Source organism: Macrobrachium nipponense, chromosome 22 (assembly GCF_015104395.2).
Source record: "Macrobrachium nipponense isolate FS-2020 chromosome 22, ASM1510439v2, whole genome shotgun sequence".
Classification (NCBI taxonomy): domain Eukaryota; kingdom Metazoa; phylum Arthropoda; class Malacostraca; order Decapoda; family Palaemonidae; genus Macrobrachium; species Macrobrachium nipponense.
This window is the reverse complement of record NC_087213.1, coordinates 63,034,219-63,058,264: the sequence shown is the minus strand read 5'-3', so window position 1 is coordinate 63,058,264 and position 24,046 is coordinate 63,034,219. Positions and strand designations below refer to the sequence as shown.

General features: G+C 35.9%; 2 protein-coding genes across 2 annotated transcripts; both read right to left on the bottom strand.

Moving 5' to 3' along the window:
• Positions 1–3,306: 3,306 nt before the first annotated feature.
• LOC135198735 (pro-resilin-like) lies at positions 3,307–5,237 on the bottom strand. The gene is made up of 2 exons (XM_064226589.1): positions 5,095–5,237; positions 3,307–4,988 (listed from the first exon to the last, which is right to left on the bottom strand). Exons 1-2 carry the CDS (start codon positions 5,114–5,116, stop codon positions 4,036–4,038), a joined length of 975 nt encoding a protein of 324 aa, XP_064082659.1. The 5' UTR covers positions 5,117–5,237; the 3' UTR covers positions 3,307–4,035.
• Positions 5,238–15,218: 9,981 nt separating this feature from the next.
• Positions 15,219–16,734, bottom strand: LOC135198736 (pro-resilin-like). Its single transcript, XM_064226590.1, has 2 exons — positions 16,658–16,734; positions 15,219–16,471 (listed from the first exon to the last, which is right to left on the bottom strand). Exons 1-2 carry the CDS (start codon positions 16,677–16,679, stop codon positions 15,579–15,581), a joined length of 915 nt encoding a protein of 304 aa, XP_064082660.1. The 5' UTR covers positions 16,680–16,734; the 3' UTR covers positions 15,219–15,578.
• Positions 16,735–24,046: the final 7,312 nt, after the last annotated feature.

Below are 24,046 nucleotides of genomic sequence, written 5' to 3'. Positions count from 1 at the left end.
AATTCTTTTAAAAATATTTGAAGAATAAACACACTTTTTCTGTAAAATTTTCGATTTTGCAGTAGTTGTACAAAGAAGTTGCAGTAAAATGGTATATCTGCTTTCATTATTAGTATTACTCTAGCATTGGTTAATAATGAGGTTTTTCATTGCATATTGCACTCTCTCTCTCTCTCTCTCTCTCTCTCTCTCTCTCTCTCTCTCTCTCTCTCTCTCTCTCTCTCTCCATTTCGATCGCTGAACGTAGAATTCTTCTTCTGAAAAAAATCTGAAGAATGAAAACACCTTTTCTCTGTAATTTTCGAATGTACAGAACTTGTACAAAGAAGGTATATCTGCTATTATTATTATATTATTATTATTATTATTATTATTATTATTATTTATTATTATTATTATTATTATTATTATTATTATTATTCTTTAACATTGCTTAATAATGTGGTTGGGCAATGCATATTGCACATTCTCTCTCTCTCTCTCTCTCTCTCTCTCTCTCTCTCTCTCTCTCTCTCTCTCTCTCTCTCTCTCTCTCTAATGGAAAAATTCTGAATAATAACAAATCCTTTTTGTAATTTTCGAATATACAGAACATGTCCAAAGAAGCTTCAGTAAAAGGGTGTATCTGCTGTCATTTAATCAGCTGCAATTCTCGACTTGCGTGTGAACGCGATCTCTCGATCTCATTCTTCTGAATCCTATAGAAATGGGTTATCTGTCACATATATATATATATATATATATATATATATATATATTATATATATATATATATATATATATATATATATATAGATATATATATATAATATATATTATATAAATATAATTAATATAAATATATATATTAATATATATTAATCCATTATATATATATATATATATATATTTGTTAAGCATTTTCTTCATTAATTCATTCATTTGTCATATGGTAATTTATCTGTGAACCATTTTCTTCATACACTACCTCATTTATAATGTAATTTATTTACTTTCCATTACGGCGCTGAATGGCTTTTTAGGCCCCAGTGCCTGGGCTTTTGCCATAAAACTCATACATCCATCTATGTATAGAAATGGATGAGCCAGAATGAAATACTGTTCCTTTGATGTGGTATTGGTCAACTGTCTGCACTGGGATCCCCTGGTCATCTGTACGGAAGATGTAGCGAGAGTAATTTTAACAATGTTTTTTCTTTTTTTGACTGTTCAACAATAATAAGTTTTTTATTTTTTATTTCAAACGTGGTAATATTAATTGAAAGAGAACAGTGAGTTACGTTTCCAGATGACGTCTTATTAATGAGCATGCTCCGTATTATTGTAAGATAGATTTGTTGACACATTTCCGAGGACTTAAATTCTCTCTCTCTCTCTCTCTCTCTCTCTCTCTCTCTCTCTCTCTCTCTCTCTCTCTCTCTCTCTCTCTCTCTCTCTCTCTCATGCGCACAATAAGCTGACTTAAGTCTTGAAATGTTGAAGAGAAATCAGAATTTCGAAAGTGATGCGGTCTCATTACGTTTAGTGGTTGTGCTATCCTGTGTTTGTGGAAGTCGGTTTATTGTGTTGATAACTTTTGAACTGCTTCGATAAGTAGTTAATTTGTTCGTTTACAGGTTGTATTTTAATTTGTGTCTATAATACCAGGGTTCTGCTCACGAATCTATAATTTCTGCCTGATCCAAATAACCAGCAATTTTAATCTGTTGGATTTTCGTCAAGATCTGACGTCCATCGAAACTTTTAAATTGGTAGTAGCTTTTGGATAAGATTCAAATCTTTAGTGGAAATATGGAAACTTGAATTGAAAAATTGATACTAAGTAAAAAATCTGAAACTATAAATACACGTTTCGAAAACTTAACACAAATTTGAAAACTTTCGTTAAAAATTCTGGCAGTTTTGATAAAACTGGAAAATAATGAATTGATAATTTCTTGTTTTTTCCCATATATGTCGATCTCATTCACCTCACTAATCTCGCTGTTGCATTTTAAATACGGAGATTAAGCATCCAGGCCTGCACCATCACCAATTAGAGAATAATGGAAATTCATATAATCAGGGTATTATCTTGTTTAGAGATGATCCCGCTTTCTGCCTGGTGGGAATTTCCGAAATCTGCTGGTTTGTGCTTGATCCACTTGATTTATTCATTTTGTTTTGTTTCCCCCCCTTTTTTAAAATCAAATCCTAGTATACCTAGTCAGCAGCATTTTCTTATTTTGTTCCATCAGATTTTGTCGTGTGGCTGACATTTCCAGAAAACCGAACAAAGACATATGATAAGTGTCTTGTCATCTAGTCTCTAATGACAGAGAAACTTTGATAGTGATATCCGGGTCGAAGTAAACAGTAGAGGCATTCCTAGATACAGGGATAGCAGTACCACGATAAGGAATTTCTTGTTTCTTTCGAAGAATGGGAAGTAGATGTTGGTTACCACCTTTCCAGACTCCAGCTGCTTTTGACAACGTTGGAATGTTTTACGTTTTTGAGAAACTCCTTCCTGTTATTGGTCTTATTTGAAAGGTAGTTATTGTCGAATGTTAGGTCAGTGTGTTAGAGGTGAGTACTCATGCTGAAATCTTTATGAATCTCAGTTTTTATTGAACCTGGCATGTTTTCATTTTGGAGAGTTGGATATCTCAAAAGTCATAGTCACAGAAGCATTAAAACTCCATTGTATTTTTTATGTCAAGGATCAGTGGCTCTTTCAGATTTCAATTAGTTTTTAAATATGTTCCTGTATGAATTGTATACGGGATTCTCAAGAGTTATGGGTGCATACTGTTAATTATTTTTTTCATGTCTTGCCATTAGGATTTAGTCGATTTTATGCATCAATTAATTGTCATGTACAGGATAATGCCATCTAATAAAAAAAACACTGTAAAATCTTAGTGATTGTTATGTATAATTTCACTTTGTATTTTTTACTGCCATGTGGAAGTTACATCATTGTTCCATATAACTACTTGTCTGTATTGTGATGGTGCCTCATGGAGCCAAATTTGTAAGAAATAAATTTCCATGCGGAAATAACATTTTAATTCACATCTGCATGATGGGTTTCTAAAATGATTTTGAGCTTTGTTTAGTGGTGTTTTCCTTCAAGTTACAGTAGAGCTAGATACATTTTTTTTTACAGAAATGTTGAATTCTTTAATGTTCCATCTTGAGAATTATTTGCACTTTGATACTTTTTAAGCTTCATATGGAAATTTATGGTAGGTAGTTTCATGCTATTGCTTTCGTGTTCGTTTGTATAGGTTATGAGTTTTGGGTGAGAATTAAACAACAAAATAACATGCTCGCGTTTATTATGAAAAAATAAACATTTACTATATATATTTATTTATTACTACCATGCAACTGGTTTTGCATTTTTCTCGTTCGTTTCGCAGCAGTGAAGAGATGATGATGAAAAGGGTCTGGGAAAGAGTTGTTGCCATTGCAGAGGGTCAGGCTTTAAAAAATAGGAGACGTTCAGTCGAAGTATCGTGATTTAAGTTGAATGAGTGACGTAGCCTTGAATATACAAGCAAGACAGATATGTAAGTGAAAGTAAGAGAAGCTAAACTTCAAGTAATAACATTTTAAAATCGATGGATTTTGAGGAAAGGAAGATAGCAGTGGCGTATGAGTCAGTTGAAGGAGAGAGGAAAAGAATTGGTTACTTTCATCCTGGTAACAGAAGGGCAGAATGCAATAGGAAAATGAAGAATAACATCTGTAGTTATTGAAAGACGGGAATGATAAGTATCTAGAGTAGGAACTGTACATGGCTCATGTCTAGTGAAAAACTAACTAGAAAGAGTAAAGGTAAAGTCATGCAAATGTCTTGCAACAGAGAGTGGTACAATCGAAGGAGACTAGTGACGTGAAAGAGAATAGAGAAATATTTACAATTACTATCGTATGAATGTAGATGAGAACAGTTGGCTTTAGGAAAAGGAAGTTTAGAGTGAACAGAAATGTAAATGACTGGTTAAGTTTTCCGAGGATGGGGACATGGGGGTGAGTGTTTGTCATTTAGAAAGGAGCGCCGTAGCTGTCTGATGGGGCGGCTGGGGCACCGTAGCCATTGGCAGGAGCTGCAGCGGCACCATTTCCGTTGGCACCATTTCCGTTGGCACCATACCCATTACTTCCATTACCATTTCTGCCATTACCATTTCTGCCATTGCCGTTTCTTCCATTTCCGTTGGAGCCATATCCATTGCCATTTCCATTGCCGTTGCCATTGCCATTTCCATTAGCACTAGGTCCATAACCGTATCCGGCATTAGGGACAACTCCGATCTGTTCGTTGACGGAGTAGAAGGATTCGGCGTCAGCGCAGTCGAAGTTGAACCACCAGTCGCAGACGAGGTACTGTTGGTTGAAGATGGTGCCGTTGGGGCAGAGGAAGGAGTCCTGCTGACGGCGTCCATTGGGCCTGTCCTGGCAGATATGGAAGACCTGGCAGCCAGCTTCAGCATCAGTGTCGGCATAATATCCAGGGACATTCTGGGCGTTGCAGTCGAAGCCTGTGTCAGGGACAGAGGCCAAGATAGGGAAGTCCTCTCCAGGGACACCACCTCCTGGAATGTTCTCAGCCAAAGCAGCAATAGCAGGGTCTACTCCATAGCCGTTAGTAGGGGCTCCGTATGTGTTGCTTGGGGGAGCATAGCCGTTCCTTGGAGCACCGTTGGATCCTCCAAAGCCGTTTCCATTACGGCCGTTGCCATTAGGAGCAGTGTAGCCATTGCTAGGGGCACCGTTTGAGCCTCCATTTCCGTTGCCGTTTGGTGCACTGTATCCATTGCTGGGAGCGCCATTTGAACCTCCAACACCATTGCCATTGGCGGCACCGTTTCCATTGGGTGCACTGTTACCGTTGCTGGGAGCTCCATTCGCTCCACCGAATCCGTTGGAAGCTCCGCCATTAGGTGCCCCGTAGCTGGTGGAGGGCAGGCGGTCGGCGATGGCGATCCCGAAGAGGGCTGCAGGAATTCAAGCATTAAGCATTTCTATGACAATATTTTCTCTATTTAATAATATTAAAAACATTCAATATCATTTTATATGTGTGTGACCTTTTACTCTTACCTGCCAAGAGAACGATCTTCATGATTTTAGCAGCGTCTTCAATGAAAGATATGAATAACAAAAACTAGAGGAGCCAAGACGTGGGAAAAGAGAGGGAGAGATAGAATAGGAGGAGATCGCAACCAGAAGAGAGGCAGCTGGCGAGTGATGCTGTTGGGATGTGGGTTGGGGTTTATATACTGCGTCAACTGAAATACTCCCCCTCCCCTCCCTCCTCACTTCACAGACCCTACCTTTCCCCCAACCCATCTTTAGAAGACTGCGACCTTGCTCCGGTATTACATACCTCTCTCTCTCTCTCTCTCTCTCTCTCTCTCTCTCTCTCTCTCTCTCTCTCGCACGAGATTTCAGGGATGGTGATGTTTCCTGCTCATCCTCTGTGTTTTTTCTCTCACTTTTGTACGAACTCATTTTTAATGATTGCAGCGAAGACATGGAGGAAGTTCTCAAAGTGGCCATTAGGCTGCGGTAAAAGTTACGGTACGAAGTAGTCGTTTTCTGACTGGTATAATGGCTCGACTCCTCAGCAAGCACGCATCGCATTGTGTTTCCTTTGTGTGTTTTCGCAAGTCGTCTAGAAAATATATGGTATTGTGGTTTCTTTCCCTAATGTTTGTTTTTTTTTTTTTTCGTTTCTGCTTTGCGTTTGGGAAATGTATACTGAAGCTATTTATTTTGCTTTGGAAAACAGATGTTGGAAAATGAATAGTATACGAGTGACTGAGAAGCTTTAAAAGTACTTTGACTGGCTCAGTTTATTTTTTCTTCTTGGATATGATTTTAATCGACGAATAAGAATTTGTTAAATGAAATACACGACTTTTTATTTAATCAAGCTCATTTTCCATATTCTTATTCGTGATTAAACAGTCCGTGTCCTCTTTTGCATTCCAGTGCGGTTGATCTATTCGTGTTTAATTCTCTTCAAGCTCTGCATTTATAAGCCAAGAATAATGACGCGTATAAGGAGTGGCAAAGGAGAAACCTCATGAATATGTAGTGAGCCAATTGTATGTAAGGATTCGACTTTAAACCAGTAAATAACTGCCAGTAGACTGACGAAATTTTTTGAAAATACTTTATTCATGGTACAATACAGCTACTTACAACTGTCGGTTGGCTCTCTCGTAATGATGAGGCTTATACTTGTGTAAATTGTATCATTGAACTTTACCGTTTTAAGAAAACTATGAACGTTGTTGCGTACGTATCTTTGATTTACCTGATACTTTTTCTCGGAGAAATATATGAATTTTACGTGTTTTTTTTTTGCCTGGTTTGAGTGACAAATGAAGCAAGAAATAAAAACGATCAGTTGAATGTGCTTTGATAATTATCCAGTTCTTCATATTTGCCAGGTTAATGGAGAGGTCACGTGCTAATGAGCCAAGCTAATAATTACAGTAATAAAACAATAGCTACTTATGTTATAATATGTATATATATATATATATATATATATATATATATATATATATATATATGTGTGTGTGTGTGTGTGTGTGGTTGTGCGTGTGTGTATGAGTGTAATACTTATATATATATATATATATATATATATATATATATATATATATATATATAAATAATCACAGCTGAGGTTTAGATTCTGGTTATAGCATGACATTTCCTGAACAGCTTTGGATTTTCACTTGCGTAAGAATACCCGTACGTTCTGTTTATATACGAAAGTAAATTTCGTTCATTCTTTGTCGCCTTCCAGTGTCTTCAAGAGTTACTTTTGAAGAGGGTTTGTATATATATATATATATAATATATATATATATATATATATATATATATATATATATATATAATAATACTTAGTAGTTTTAAGCAAAAAAATATTCAAAACTATAGAAGTTGCGTGCGGTCATTGAATCGAGTTACTGTGAATCCCGTTTGTAAACCAATATGAATATTGAAGAACATACCGGCTTGAATTTTTTTTTTTTTGCTTATTTTTTCGTACTTCAGTAAAGTACTAAAAACCTAATCCCAATTCTGATGCCTTTTGTAAATCTCACTTTATACGTAATGTTTGACACTGAAAATAAGGTAGAACAGCATACAGATGACTTAACTCTTGCCGTGTTTATTTCTTGCCTCCATATGCAAAATGTAATGACGGCATGCAAACCTTAATAGAGATTCAAGACAGAATATTAACTGAAGCTATCTATTGTCTAAAGTTAATCTTTATTTATTTACGTATTTTTGTCAGAACTTAATTTTAATCTCCGCTCTGGTTTTATCTTTTAACTAATAATAATAATAATAATAATAATAATAATAATAATAATAATAATAATAATACTAAGTATAGAGGACTGCGTCAACATCGAGAACAGAGCACTGGGGCAATATCTGAAAACCAGTGAAGACGAGTGGCTAAAGAGTGCATGGGAAGAAGGACTGATAAAAGTAGACGAAGACCCAGAAATATACAGGGACAGGAGAATGGCAGACAGAAAAGAGGACTGGCACAACAAACCAATGCACGGACACATGAGACAGACTAAAGAACTAGCAGGCGATGACACATGGCAATGGCTACAGAGGGGAGAGATAAAGAAGGAAACTGAAGGAAGGATAACAGCGGCACAAGATCAGGCCCTAAGAACCAGATATGTTCAAAGAACGATAGACGGAAATAACATCTCTCCCATATGTAGGAAGTGCAATACGAAAAATGATACCATTAACCACATAGCAAGCGAATGCCCGGCACTTGCACAGAACCAGTACAAAAAGAGTCATGATTCAGTGGCAAAAGCCCTCCACTGGAGCCTGTGCAAGAAACATCAGCTACCTTGCAGTAATAAGTGGTACGAGCACCAACCTGAGGGAGTGATAGAAAACGATCACGCAAAGATCCTCTGGGACTATGGTATCAGAACGGATAGGGTGATACGTGCAAACAGACCAGACGTGACGTTGATTGACAAAGTCAAGAAGAAAGTATCACTCATTGATGTCGCAATACCATGGGACACCAGAGTTGAAGAGAAAGAGAGGGAAAAAATGGATAAGTATCAAGATCTGAAAATAAAAATAAGAAGGATATGGGATATGCCAGTGGAAATCGTACCCATAATCATAGGAGCACTAGGCACGATCACAAGATCCCTGAAAAGGAATCTAGAAAAACTAGAGGCTGAAGTAGCTCCAGGACTCATGCAGAAGAGTGTGATCTAGAAACGGCACACGTAGTAAGAAAAGTGATGGACTCCTAAGGAAGGCAGGATGCAACCCGGAACCCCACACTATAAATACCACCAGTCGAATTGGAGGACTGTGATAGAGCAAAAAAAAAAAAAAAAAAAATAATAATAATAATAATAATGATCTAAAGGGTCCACAATAATACAAAGTGTAAGAAGTCCGTGTATAATTTTGAAGACTTTACAGAAAGCTTTCGAACCCTTCCCTGGGTTCATCTTCAGTCCAAATGAACAAAAAGTTACGGCAAGTACAGAGGTAAATTTAAAAAACAACGATCTTCAACGTCTTTTGTTTTGTAAATTTACCTCTGTACTTGCCGTAACTTTTTGTTCATTTGGACTGAAGATGAACCCAGGGAAGGGAAGGGTTCGAAAGCTTTCTGTAAAGTCTTCAAAATTATACACGGACTTCTTACACTTTGTATTATTGTGGACCCTTTAGAACATTATATATACTCTCGTGATAGAGAGTTTTTCTCTAATAATAATAATAATAGTAATAATAATAATAATAATATCAAACATAAGATGCTTGTTACCTTTTTTCCTGCTTCAAAATATAATAATAATGATAATAATAATAATAATAATAATAATAATAATAATAATAATAATAATAATAATAATAATATCAAACAAGATAATGCTTGTTCCATGTTTTATTGCTTCAAAATAAGCTTTAAATCGCGTGCCATCTTTCAGATCATTATTCCAAATGCATCAGGCTACAAAGGATGACATGAGATACCATCAAGGGCAGATGCCAGAGTCACGGCAGTGAAATTCTAATACAAATGATAGCCTGATAGAAATGTTATTAGGCCACGAGTGGTGAGGAGGTCCGTTGGCTGAAGGACGTCGGTAGTGAGTGATTGGACCCTTTCCAAAATGAAAATGAATGCTTCTGACCCGTTGCAATGATGCTGGCTTGACTATCGTGGGCATGTTTTAACATGATATATATATATATATATATATATATATATATATATATATATATATATATATATATAAATTATGTACATTACACATATTTATATATATATATATATATTTTATATATATATATATATATATATATATATATATATATATATATATATATATATATATGTTTATCTAGTGAAAAAGCGGAATTGGCATTTCGTTAAAATACTTACTTTCTGCCTGCATACAAAATGTTTGAATTCTGGATTACATCAGTTTTCGAAATAATGACGATGAAATCAAAGGTTCTTCAAAGGTTCCGTTCATTTCAGTTCGTTTAGTTGGCGCAGATATTTACTTTGAAATTAATGTCGATTTCCAACATGACTGTCAACGGACAACCCCTCTCTATTCCTCCTCCTCTCCTCTTCCTCCCCTCTCCTCATTCATCGCCGCTTCTCTCCTCTCTCTCTCGTCTCTCTCTCTCTCTCTCTCTTCTCTCCTCTCTCTCTCTCTCTCGCTCTCATTCCATATTTATTATATATAATATATATATATTATATATACTATATATATATATATTATTATATATATATATATTCCATATAAAGAATATATTTATAATATATATTCATTATTATATATAATTTATATATTATATTAATTATATATTTTATATATATATTAGATTATATCTATATATATATATATAATTATATAATATATAATATTATATATATATATATATATATATAGATATATATACTATATATATATATATATATATAGATATATTATATATGTGGAGAGAGAGAGGAGAGAGAGAGAGAGAGAAGAGAGAGAGAGAGGAGAGAAGAGGGGTTGTCCGTTGACAGTCATGTTGGAAATCAACATTAATTCAAAGTAAATATCTGCGCCAACTAAACGAACTGAAATGAACGGAACCTTTGAAGAACCTTTGATTTCATCGTCATTATTTCGAAAACTGATGTATCCAGAATTCAAAATTTTGTATGCCGGCAGAAAGTAAGTATTTTAACGAAATGCCAATTCCGCTTTTTCACTAGATAAACATACAAGCATTGTTTTCATTGACAGCATCAAGTTTTCTAAACTAGATGCCGCCAGTTTTAAATTCCGAGAGATACAAGCTTTTAGGCCCAGTTTTCTAGATTTTAAAACAGGCCGTCAGTTTGTTTTAAACTTTTCAAGTTAAGAAAATCTGTGTTGACGCTTTTGAATACGTTTTGGGTTATGTGATGAATGATATACCCACTCAGCTCCAGTGCGTGTTGATGTTACCAGATATTGTCTGGCTACTGAGACAGTTTAGTACTTGAAGCAACAAACACTGAAAGTTTCTACCTAGTACCAGATGAATTTACCTGTAGCCGAGAGTTGATGGGGAGACGAACCTCGTGACCAGGAGAGCACTCATAACATTCACAGACCAGAGAGTTACGTCCCGCCTGAGCCAAGTCTGTGGTTTTGCCATCGTTGCTTCACTCGTCGGTTCTAATGCTTTGTTCCGTTAGTGCCATAGTCTTTGGGACTTGGCGGCAAGACTTTGCCTTTCTCATGACTGATTGGGCTAGGGGTAATATTTATACAGTTTTTTGTTTTTTTTAGGAAGAAGACTGATTTTTTCGCTTTAGTCGGAAACATGAATAATATTGAAGAAATAACACCTTCTTTGATAAAAAAAAAAAAAAGACCTTCTTTGACAACAGATCCTAAGTTTTCTATGTAATTCCTTTTCCTTTCAAATTATTGATTGGGGTAGAGCTGCAATATTTATACCGCAATCCCCCCCCCACACCCCTCTCTCCTTTAAGGTAGAAGCCTTCTTTTTTCCTTTAAGTTGTAAATATGAATATTATTGAAAAAGAGGCCCTTTGTGATTATAGATCGTATTTCGTACGTAATTATTTATGTATGTTTTATTTTAGGTTAAAGATTAAAGTTTTTAGTGTAATGGCAATAACATTTTAAACAAGGAGCGGTTGACTGACTGGCATTCTTTATGATCTACTTTATTTCTACTTTACTTTTGGTGGCAGATTATTCTACCAATGAATCCAAAGTTAGCTGGAAAGTATGAGATATGTTTCCTTATTGTCACAGCATTACTGGTGACAATTGGCTGAAAGTTTCGCACTGGTAGTGGACGCCATTTTTCTCACTCGGTAGCTGGCTCGATCATCAGGCCTTTTAACAGGACACTGATTGATGCAGAGAATGTTAGCTTGCTCGGGGAGCAAGCCGACATGCTACTCTGTTGTTGTTCTTGTTGGGAGGTAGGAAAGCCCTGTGGAAAAGCCCAAAAAGGAATGAAACCGGTGTTTTGCGTTGAGTTATAGATACAGGAATTTTAGGATAGGATATTTATGATTTATCTATTAGAATGAAAATGTAAAACATAAATAATGTGTATGTTAAACATATGTTAAACAGTTCAGAAAATTTATTTATAATAAAATATTGCGTATTTATTTGATTTTCTTTGGTGAAACAACACTATTTGACCGCAGACTTTAGCACGCGCCACGAGTAAGCTGGAGGTTGGATCGCGCCTTGTTGAATTCAGCACCCAATTTCATCGTTTTGGACCAAACTGTCAGTATCAATTTTTTTTTAAAGATCTGGGTCATAAAGAAAATATCTGACTGTAAGATGGTTCCTTGAGATTTTTTGTCACTTTAATTCTCTTTATTAAAAGACTTATTTTTTATTAATAATTTCTGTTCTCTTTCCTCCCGTTTGAGTTAAATCTAAAGAAGGTCTTATCAAAAGCAAGTTTCAACTCAATTCATTTTCTGCAGTTATTGCTCTGTACATTACTGTGTGCAATCGTTTGAACATTGTTTTCATGAGGTGTATGACTGACTAGAATGCCAGCGTTGTCTCCCCGTCCATGGCTTTTTGAAAGATTTATATTGTATTAGGCAATTTTTCTAAAGTTCGAACATACTTGTCCATTAATAAACTAAACAGTCTTTATTTATTTTTAGGCTCGTTTCTCCGAACTTTGGCCTTTTTTTACATTTAAAAATGTCACTCTCTCCTGTACAGTTGTTGACGTCACAGTTACGGGCTGCTGAATAGCAAGAGCCCGTGCCAGCACAAGGCTGGCTTAATCTTACTACTACTACTACTCTCCTATTAGGAGAGGATATTTCTTTCCTTCTTATAAGACTAGTTTTTAAAACACTCGTTTAATTTTCACATTTTCCTTGAAGTGGTCAAGTTGGTCTTTCTGTCTCATCTTTTTGTGCGTCCGAATGAAGGAGGTTTAATTAAATTCCTTTGAAGAGAAAAGAGCGCATCATGCCTTTCTAATTAGTCTGTCTTTAATAGAGTCTAAAGTTCGTTATCATCATCTCATGAAGACGTAATTTACTGCTTATGCTTTAATGAAATGAGGTGAGGCTCATTACGATTTCTGCATGTTTCTTTTAACTGCGCTTGTTCGTTTGTTAATTGAATCATGCATGACCTGGTCCTCTTCACGGTTGAGACTCTGTAGGGGGGTAGTGCCGTCAGTGCACCTCATTTGGTGCAATGTAGGCATTACTTAAGGTTCTTTGCAGCGTCCCTTCTGCCCCTAGCTGCCACTACTTTCATTCCTCTTACCGAACCTCCGTTCATATTCTCTTTCTTCCATCTCACTGTCCACCCTCTCCTAACAATTGTTTCATAGTGCAACTACTTTGAGGGTTTCCTCCCGTAACACCTTTTACTGTCAATTTCCGCTTCAGCGCTGAATGGCCTTAGTTGTCCCAGTGCTTGGCATATATAATGCCAAAATTCTACATAAGTCAAATTCACGGTTGAGGTTCTCTGGGAATTCTGGGATAATCCCTGGCACTTGCTGGATGCGGAAATGGGTCACAACGAGGGCCAAAAGGCTTGAAGGGTTCAGTGGGGGAAGCGAGGCTTTTGTATTAATAGAAGTTGGTGTTGATCTGTTCAATATCTGACCTCTCAGATTTGGAGTAAATCGTTGTTTTATTGGACTTTATACTTAGTAAGGTATTTGACTTTATCGCTCAATAAGGTGTTTTACTTTATCGCTTAATTAGGTACTTTACTTTATCACTTAATAAAGTATTTTACTTGGCTTAATTAGGTACTTTACATTATCACTTGATAAGGTGTTTTACTTTTATCACTTGATCAGGTGTTGTACTTTATTACTTAATAATATTTACCCTATCTTTTAATAAGGTACTTTACTTTATCGCTTGATTATAAGTACTTTTTCTCTTAAGGTGCGTTACTTTATCACTCAATAAGGTACTTTACTATATCATTTAATAATAATTTACTTTATCTTTAAATAAGCTCTCTCTCTCTCTCTCTCTCTCTCTCTCTCTCTCTCTCTCTCTCTCTCTCTCTCTCTCTCTCTCTCTCTCTCTCTCTCTCTCTCTCTATTAGAATTAATGTTTCAATATTTATTGAATAACACACAAAACCAGAAAAATAATTGAATGGGTTTATGCTCTCTTAAGCGTCCTGTTTCCTAATTGGGGGTGGCCCGGTTAAACAACACTTGTGTTCTCCACCTTTCATGTATTTCCTTTCTCGTCCGAGCTAAAGAAGTAAGTGGAATTAGTTTGTTTATTTCATCGGCCCTTGCGCTGAAGCTAATTTGCTTCGAACACGAGACAAGATCTTTGTAAGTGCACATGGACTGGAGGCCATTGTTCCACGCACTCATTTATTTATTTATTTATTTTTTATTCTATTAAGATCTAGTTTTTTGTAGGAGGACTAACCTCCGAGAAACTGCCACTATGCCGGTGGTTTGAGGTTATAGGAAGAATCTGTGAGCGTGGTAATGCAATCGCAGCTTTTTCGAGTTGCTGTGTTGGCATATTCACACATATATCAAAGCTATAACAATAACGTTTGTATATGCTGGAAGTAAACCCTCTTTTAAACATGTTTTATTAAAAGTAATTGCTGTCTTAGCTGCATTAATTTTTACATAGGTTCTTCTCTATTTTCCTTATTATTGTTTTCTCATTGTTGCTCACCAGTTTAAGCAACAATGAGAAAACAATTAGGAAAATAGAGACGAACCTATATAAAATTAATGTAGCTCAGGCAGTAATTACTTTTAATGAAATAACGTTTGTAGATAGAATTGCTGACTATGGTTCAAGTTAGGTAGGTTCAGTGATAGCAAGGACCCTTACCCAAAGGCAACTTGTAAGTGAGATCAATTGTGAGAGGGAGAATGAGGCCTGTGAACTCAAAGCAACCAAGAATGAAAATTGCTATTGTCGATAGAGAAAAGTACAAATTGATGTGATGTTATAGCAGAAGAGCGACAATAGTGAATAGCTTGTAATTCAGACCTCTGAGTACTCAAAAGAGAAAGCTTTAAGAAAGGAAAGTAAAGCGTGCAAAAGGAAAAGTGGTTCATTCTCTGAGGAAAGCATCTGATTAATTGATTGATTTGATACTCAAAAGTGGCGTCGTGACTGCCGAGGTCATCGATGCGAAGAAATTCAAGAACTACTTTATGGACCAACATGGATCAGTATTTCATTTGCTGGCCAGCGACACTAAATACCTTAGCATTTTTCTATTTCATATTCTGTTCCTCACCATTACTGTATGGTTTATTATAGTCAGGAATTGAATAACTCCCTCTCTTTTGTATAAAATTATATGCATTGCATTTTGTCTCAGTTTCCAAAGTTTTCCTGATTCATTTACACCAAAGTTTTAGAATTTATTGTTTACTGAGACTTCCCCACGAAAATGTTTTTGTTTAGTTGGAAAGTAGGTTAACTTTACTTGAAGAGCTTTGGATTTATGGCAATTTATGCATTTTAGGAAATTGTATATTTTCATGCAATGACCAGTGCTACTTTAGCAAAATCTGCTAACAATGCAAGACATGAATTTGAAGGCATTTAATAATAGTTTTGAGGTTCAGACGTATAAGGAAAAGAGTTTGAATTTCGTTGCTGCATCTTTATTACAAAAATATACATTGAGATTTGTTTCTCTCAGTGGCGATGAATCTGCGTCTCTGGGAAATATCTTAAGGAGAAGAGATTTGTTGATATAGAATAAATGAGGGTGAAATTCGGTCATCATCAGCTCTGAGTTTCAAGATAAGTCCCGGGTAGCTCTCTTTGGTCCTGTCGATTGTTAATTGTAGTTATTTAAGGAGCATTTTGGACTTGATAGAAAATTTCAGTAAGAGAGAGATGTAGAAAAAGTGGTTATTTTAGCAAATTCTTAGTAATTCGTTTTGAAGAAAAAAGGGACTCTTTTTGAAAGTCAGAGCTGATTTTGGTAGAGATGAATAGGCATTTAGAAAGGTGCTCCGTAGGAGTCAGATGGAGCAGCGGGAGCACCGTTGCCGTTTGAGCCGTAGCCGTTGTTTCCATTTCCGTTTCTCCTGCCGTTGCCATTGCCATTGCCATTTCCATTTCCATTAGCACTAGGTCCATAACCGTATCCGGCATTAGGGACAACTCCGATTTGTTCGTTGACGGAGTAGAAGGATTCGGCGTCAGCGCAGTCGAAGTTGAACCACCAGTCGCAGACGAGGTACTGTTGGTTGAAGATGGTGCCGTTGGGGCAGAGGAAGGAGTCCTGCTGGCGGCGGCCATTTGGCCTGTCCTGGCAGATGTGGAAGGCCTGGCAGCCAGCCTCAGCATCAGTGTCGGCATAATATCCAGGGACATTCTGGGCATTGCAGTCGAATCCGGTATCAGGGACAGAGGCCAAGATAGGGTAGTCTTCTCCAGGGACACCACCTCCTGGGATGTTCTCAGCCAAAGCAGCAATAGCAGGGTCTACTCCATATCCGTTCCTTGGTGGGCCGTAGGAATTGCTTGGAGGAGCATAGCCATTTGAGGGACCGCCGTTTCCAAAACCATTTCCATTGTTTCTACGACCATTTCCATTGCCATTAGGGGCGGTGTAGCCATTGCTTGGGGCGCCGTTTGAACCTCCAAAGCCGTTGCCGTTGCCGTTACCGTTACCATTTGGGGCGCTGTAGCCATTGCTAGGGGCACCGTTGGAACCTCCAAAGCCGTTGCCGTTGCCGTTGCCGTTACCATTCGGGGCGCTGTAGCCATTGCTGGGAGCACCGTTGGCTCCTCCAAAGCCATTGCCATTGGCACCTCCAAAGCCGTTTCCATTTGGTGCTCCATAGCTGCTTGATGGGGGACTGTCGCCGATGGCCATGCCCAAAAGGGCTGAATGAAAATACAAAGTGAATAAGAATAATGAAAAAAAACTATGTCGTCTCGCGATTCGTGGTATGGAGAACTATACGAATGGCTGTCATGCAAAAACATTCAAACTTGGCATTTTGATTATGGAAAATGAAATTCAAATCTTTTGTTGAAAATTCAGGGGAAATCTCGGAGAAGTTAACTTACCGCACAACAAGAAGAACTTCATTTTGTCGTCGGAGAAATGGGAAGAGAACTCAAGAGAGCGAGACGAAGTCGAAGGTGCTGAGGAGTGTCGGCTCCTAGCCTTATATATCCGACGAAGTGTTGATAGAGCTCCTCCCCCAACCATGTTCCTCTCCCGCGGGATGTCCCGCCTCCTCCGCGTCACTTCCCGACGGGCGCTCGGTCCCCCTTGCGTGACCTCAGTCGTGCCTTTCTTTCCCTCTCACACGACTTCCGAGGGTCGGAGCAAGGTCGCCGCCGCGTGTGCTCTCGCCCGAGAGGCAATTTATGACATCTGAAGTGGTCCACATTAACACCTGTCACGTCTAGTCTGCTTCAGCTGTGAAGTGACTTGAAGAGTTACCTTGGCTTCTTTAAGGAAGAGGGCACCAATCCGTCAGGTGTTTTTCACTTTCACGCCCCTTTTACCTTCAATGAAGTGTATTGAAATAGTCAATAGTATTTCTTGTTGTGATGTGTGCTAGTTTCCTTAGGTAATATTTTCTATGAAATGTATCCAGGAATGTTTTGTAATATTTTTTTCCTTTGTCCATCGCTGATCGGTATGTATTTGTGATGAAAGTGAAGGGAGGTCTGTTTGTTTATCTTTAACGAAGTCTGTTTAAAATGTCGATAGCATTTCTTGTTGCGACGTGTGCTAGTTTCCCCGTGTAATATTTTCATCGAAGTGTATCCAGATGTATTTTATATTTTTTTCCTTTGTCCATCGGTGGTCAGTATTTATGAGCAAAGTGAAGGGAAGTCAGGCACGGTAACTGTGTTAGCCGTAATAGTCTGCAAAGGATCGTGAAAGCTAAGATTCTAGAATGTGTCGAGTTGATGGACTTTAGAGTTTCGGATGGAATGTGAAATGGATTGTTGAAGTTTCCAAAATCAAGATTTATCTGCAAGGATGTGGTTTTTACGTAGAGAATTTGCGTTTTTCCCATAATTTATTTCAACTACTGAAGATGATTGTTGATAGTGTTTTAATCAAGGATTTGGGACTAAACAGACACCACAATAGCCCTTAAGTTTGATGTAAATGTCAGCACCTTAATGCAAGATACAAAATGGTGTCGAATGCGAAATGAAATGTCGAGGTTTTATATAAAATATTTTTTTATTAGTAATAAGATATTTATTTCTCTAATTTATTCGAAGTATATAAAATACCGTTATTGTTCAAAATAGTTGAGTTGAAAAAGCTAGTTGCAACGCCAGTTGCAAAGATGCTCAAGAGAGTTCAAGATTTAACTTCGATGATCCCAGATATAAAATGATATAGATACTGATTACGCGAAGGAATAAAATTATTATTTATGAACAGGAATAAAGCTGCATACTGTTCACACGTTCTGTCTTAGAATTTCGTGTTAGAAAGATACATAGCTCTGTATTTCTTGAAGTGTAACGTTGAACATCTGTCATATTCGTGATAGAAAAGTATCGAAAGAAAGGGAATGTTAAAGTCGCTTGATAAAGAATTGAAATGTCTTCTAAAGGTACAGCTTGAACCTAACACACATGTAATCGTTTGTGCTTGGGAATCGAAGACTTCTCAACCTCACGACATCATGCTTCCTTCCTGAGGGAAGTGGAAATTACACGAAAAGAACGTTCTAGAAGATTTTCCCCGTTTTCCTCATTTTGTTTCTTGAAAATTTTTTTTAAAGATTTTTTCCTCTTGGCTTTCAATACTTGTGTGTAATTGTGTTTGCTTTCACTGTTCCATTTTTTTTTTATTTTTTTCCTTTTTTCTAGTTGGAAAGCTACTTGACTTCTTTAAATAAATAGGTAAATTGATTTTAGGATTACTAGCATTTGGATGCTATATTCAGGTGGTTGCATTCGAATAATCCTATTTGGAAGTTTGTTTTATTTTAGGTTCTTAATACATCAACCTCAACCTCCCCAGTATAAAGAGTTTTGGCCCTTTTTGTCCCCAGAGACTATTCTATTTCATACACTAAGTATAGGAACGTGTGTTCTGGTAGATATAATTCCATGCCGTAAGTATATTTTAGAAAACCGTGTGTTAACATATTTCAATTAAGTGCAGTGCATAATAACTCAAATTTTCTCTATTATTATTATTATTATTATTATTATTATTATTATTATTATTATTATTATTATTATTATTATTATTATTATTATTGATTAAAACAGAAGATTCATTGGAAAAGTATTATTATTGTATTAAAACCCGAAGAATTCCTTGGAAAAGTATTTTAAGGGTTTAATTCCCATCCTTTGCGAAAGGTTATACCTTTTGTTTGGATATTTTTCTCCTCACCAGAGCAAGATGCTCAGTTGTGATTAAAATGTTGTGATTAAGAACCTCAGCTCGTGGTGATTCCAACGAAATCTCACTTTTGTTGTTCAATCTTAAACTTGTGGAATTAACGCGTATTCAAGCTTACATATACGGTATAATTTTTTTTACCGTATAATTTGGGTTGATGTGTACCTAGTATGTGTTTGGGGACATTTTAGGTTAGTATGTTTTTTTTTTTTTTTTTTTTTTTAGGAACAGTTCTAGACTCTTCTTAGTAATGTTATACTTTTTATCTTCTTTTTATAGCTGTATTGGAATTTCTCCAGATTCAGTTTAATTGCTGTTTATTAGGGCATGCATTGCTTGTGTAAGAAATTAAAATGAAAGAGAAAATACAGCTGCAGGTAAAATGAAGGCTTGAATATGCAGTTTGTGGCCATTATTCATGGACTTGATTAGCTGTAGATCTGAGAACGGTTGTGAGGTCCGATCCGGATTAAAGAAAAGCCCGAAATCTTGAACAGGGGAAGGTTTCAGAAGTTAATAGAACAATTACTGAGGCGTACTTAATGGTTGTAGATAGCGCAGGGTATGCGCACCTCATGATCATTAAAGCTTGATGGAACCATAAGAGTAGTAGTATCTTATGGCAGTTCTGGGGTTGAATATACTGGCTGTAGTTTCATCATTTAGAATCTTATAATTTTTAATATTTTATACATTATGGGATTTTGATGATTATGAATTATTACGATGTTTGGCCGTAATATTACGAAAGAGTGAATAAAAATTAAGAATATCTTAGTTTAACCAGACCACTGAGCTGATTAACAGCTCTCCTAAGGCTGGCCCAAAGGATTAGATATTTTTACGTGGCTAGAAACCAATTGGCTACCAAGCAACGGGACCTACAGCTTATTGTGGGATCCGAACCACATTATATCGTGAAATGAATTTCTATCACCAGAAATACATTCCTCTGGTTCCGCGTTGGCCGAGCCAAGAATTGAACTTCGGACCATCGGATTGGTAGCCGAGCGCGAAATCCACTCGTCCAACGAGGAACTAAAACAGGGAATCAAGAGGAATATGACCCTTAAGAGTTGGAGAGGCGAGCAGAGTCTCTTACAAGTGCATGAGAGGAGTAATGTCTCTGAGGAGGGGTGGTGGCTGGAGCTGTGTCTGAAATCTGCATAGGAGGAATAATTATCTCTTTGTTTGAGGGCAAGGGTGAGTTAAGAACATTGTTGGGGGGGGGGTGGGGGTATAACCTATATTTTCTTACAACGAGGAGCGCATGGAATGGCTCTTGTTGAGTAGGTAACTCAGGTTAAAGAAGAGAGCGGTGTGGTTTCATTGAAATATGAGTTTCCTTAAAATTAATTTAATTCCGGGATTATTATTTATTTGTCTTATATATGGAACATAACTTTTTGAAATTTTATTTAATTATTTTTAAAAATTTCGTATCATTTGTTCAATGGAGAGTTATTTTCCCGAAATACCACTAAAATTGCTTCATAGTTTATTTCTCCGTTGATGAGTTACAAAAAATATAAAATTTAAACTTTGTTATTTAAGATATTTGTAAGCTACTGAATTTTCCGTATTCACGGAGGGGATTGCTTGTTGATTACCTCCTATAAGATAGTTTGTATTCTCAAGCAAACTTGCTTGAAAATAATATAGCAAAGTATATTATCTTTTTCATGTGTAAATTCCAGTGCATAGTCTTTTAGATATACATCAGATATTTTCATGATAGTGTTAACAAAAAGATTCCGTAAGATAATGCTTACTATCTACGTATATTTTAAAATATAATCAAAATTCTTATAGTGGCATAAGGTGAAGTATCATAGCAACTCAACACTTAAACTTAAATTATATATGTATTTTTCATGCGTTGCTCTGTAAATTACTGGTACTTTTTCTCAAGAATATTGCTCTAGCTTAACTTTTATTTTGAGTGCAATGTTTTTGTATAGTATTCATGCTAATGACTAGTAAATTAAAACAAAATATGATTGTTAACCATAGTTACCAAAATGAATTCATTTTGCCTTTTAGTACAAAAAAAACATTCTTTTACTGACATTTACTTAAAAACGAAACAATGATTGATTTTCCAAATTGTTTGAAATGACCAAAGAGCTTTAATATATTCAGGTGACGAAGTCAATAGTCTACTAATTATTTGAGATGCAAATGAGTCTAGTGAAATTGGGATACTACTTTCCGTAGAGATTTCCTCTCACCTTTCTCGTCTCGCACTGTTAGATTACTAAGCTGTTTACCAGGCTCCCTCTCTTGTATTTTATATCTGATTGGTTTTTCATACGACTTGTTTGTGCAGTATTTGAAGGTGCTCACTGAACTTTGTACATTTGTGTTATGCTATTTTTTCTTGCACGGTTTTGCTTATTTTATGAATCATTCTGTTCAGAAGTGGCCATAAAATTTCTCTCTCTCTCTCTATTTGTTTTTTGAATGTTATTTTTCTGACGCACAGTTTTGCTTGTTTTATGACTCATAGCATTCAGGAGTGACCAGAAAATTTTCTCTCTCTCTCTCTCTCTCCGTTTTTTATGTTATATTTCTGATGTATATACGGTGTTGCTTAATTTATGAATCATACTGTTCAAGAGGGACCATAAATTCTCTCTCTCTCTCTCTCTCTCTCTCTCTCTCTCTCTCTCTCTCTCTCTCTCTCTCTCTCTCTTTTGCTTATTTTATGAATCATACTGTTCAAGAGGGACAATAACATTCTCTCTCTCTCTCTCTCTCTCTCTCTCTCTCTCTCTCTCTCTCTCTCTCTCTCATGTAAACCATGCTTTTACAGAAAACCTTCTACGCTTTAGGCAGTTAATATTTGCACTGCCTTTCACAACAGGTGCTCTAGGAGAAACCAAGCATTGCGTAAAAAAAAAAAAAAACTTCCGTGAACAGCCAAGGCCGCGATCTGGTATTTTTATTAGTCACGCGAGAGGTAAACGGGAAAGGGCGGACTGTTAGCAAGGAGTTTTAACCTGCTGTTCTTCAGTTATGTTTATTTATTTATTTTTTTGCACGGTCATGTCTTATGGCAAATAAAAGTACTGTGATTATTCTCTCTTGATTAGTTCCATCTTCATTCTTAGGATATTCATAATTATTCCTACCTTCATTCGTGAGATTTTCCCATCTTCGTTCGTAAGATATTCCTGTCTTCATTCATAAGATATTTCTATCGTTATTCGTAAGATATTCCTGTCTTCTTTTGCAAGATGTTCATTTCTTCTTTCGTAAGATGTTCCTGTCTTCTTTCGTAAGATGTTCCTATCTTCGTTCTTAAGATTTTCCTATCTTCTTCGTAAGATATTCCCTACCTTCATTCGTAAGATATTTCTATCTTCATTTGTAAGATATTTCTATCTTCATTCGTAATACATTCCTATCTTCATTCTTAAAATATTCTTATCTTCATTCGTAAGATATTTTGATCATCATTCGTAATATATTCCTACCTTCGTTCGTAAAATACTCTCTTCATTCGTGAAATATTCCTATTTTCATTCGTGAGATATTTCTATCTTCATTCGTAATATATTCCTATCTTCATTCGTGAGATATTTCTATCTTCATTCGTAATATATTCCTATCTTAATTCGTGATATATTTCTATCTGCATTCGTAATATATTTCTATCTTCATTCGTGAGATATTTCTATCTTCATTCGTAATATATTCCTATCTTCATTCGTAATATATTCCTATCTTCATTCGTAATATATTTCTATCTTCATTCGTAATATATTCCTATCTTCATTCGTAAGATATTCTTATTCTTATTCTTATTCTTGAAATTCTTAAAAATGTCAAGGTGCTGCTTCATCAACTTACAAATAAAAACTAAGTTTAATAGCCACTATAGCAATCTTTGCTTTTGCCCCCAATAACTTTCGAAAAAAATAATTTTCTTATGAACTTTCAGTTAAATAATTCATTCATACAATTTTTTGTCATCTAAAGAAAATCCAAAGGGGAATGATTTGGTGTTTTAATGCTGTCAAACAAAATAGCTGCACTTTTCTAAGATTATATTTGTATATCCTTTTCTTAAATTCTTTGCATCAATACAAAAGGTGAGGAACTATTCTCAAACTGGGTGTGTCTGCACCCTGGTGTGCCACAGACAGAGCTTAGGGGTGCCGAAAGATTGACATGAATTTTGTCTTGGCTAGATAATCTTAATGAACATTGCAAGAAATAAAAACAAATATTACAAAGTCTTCATATAATCATCATCAGTGTGTCTACTTGAATATATTAGCACACACAACATATATATAAATATAGATATAGTATATATATATATATGTATATATATATAATATATATCCTAATATATATATATATATATATATATATATATATAATATATCATATATTAAATATATATATATATAATATAGATAATAACATTATATATATATTATATATATAAATGCCACGAAGGAAAAATAAACGAAGGAGTCTGCGAGATCTTTCGGCTTAAAAGCCCTTTACTGAAGCAACTACTGACAAAAATACGAGAAAAGACAATACAAGAAGGTTCGTATAACTGACAGATAGGGATTATAAAAGGATTAGTGCCTAGAATCCGACACACCTGGAAGATAAGAAACCTTCCCAAACAAGCATAAACAAAGGGTGCAATTAAAGGTTTAAGACAATCATCTCAGATACAATCTCCAGACAATTAAAGGATTATATATATATATATATATATATATATATATATATATATATATATATATATATAGGGTACCATAACTGAAAAAGATTGGAGAACTACTGTATATAGACATTTATTATAGATCACAATGCTAAATATTTGTTATTGCGAAATTCGGTCTTGATTGTCCATAGTATTTCGTAAGGTAATTGCATCGCCTCCTATGGATATAAGATATTTGAAGTGGAGGTTTTCTGTACAACAAAGAGTAGGTAATATTTACTTACGCTCTCTTCACTATTTTATTCTTGCATACAAAAGCTGTGTGTTGTCAAACTTTAGTTATTTTTGTGCATATGCATATAGATCCATA

Coding starts and splice junctions, on each gene's coding strand:
- LOC135198735 (XM_064226589.1), bottom strand. CDS start 5,116: ATGAAGATCGTTCTCTTGGCAG. Junction 4,989..5,094: donor GAAGATCGTTCTCTTGGCAG/GTAAGAGTAAAA, acceptor GAATTCCTGCAG/CCCTCTTCGGGATCGCCATC.
- LOC135198736 (XM_064226590.1), bottom strand. CDS start 16,679: ATGAAGTTCTTCTTGTTGTGCG. Junction 16,472..16,657: donor GAAGTTCTTCTTGTTGTGCG/GTAAGTTAACTT, acceptor ATTTTCATTCAG/CCCTTTTGGGCATGGCCATC.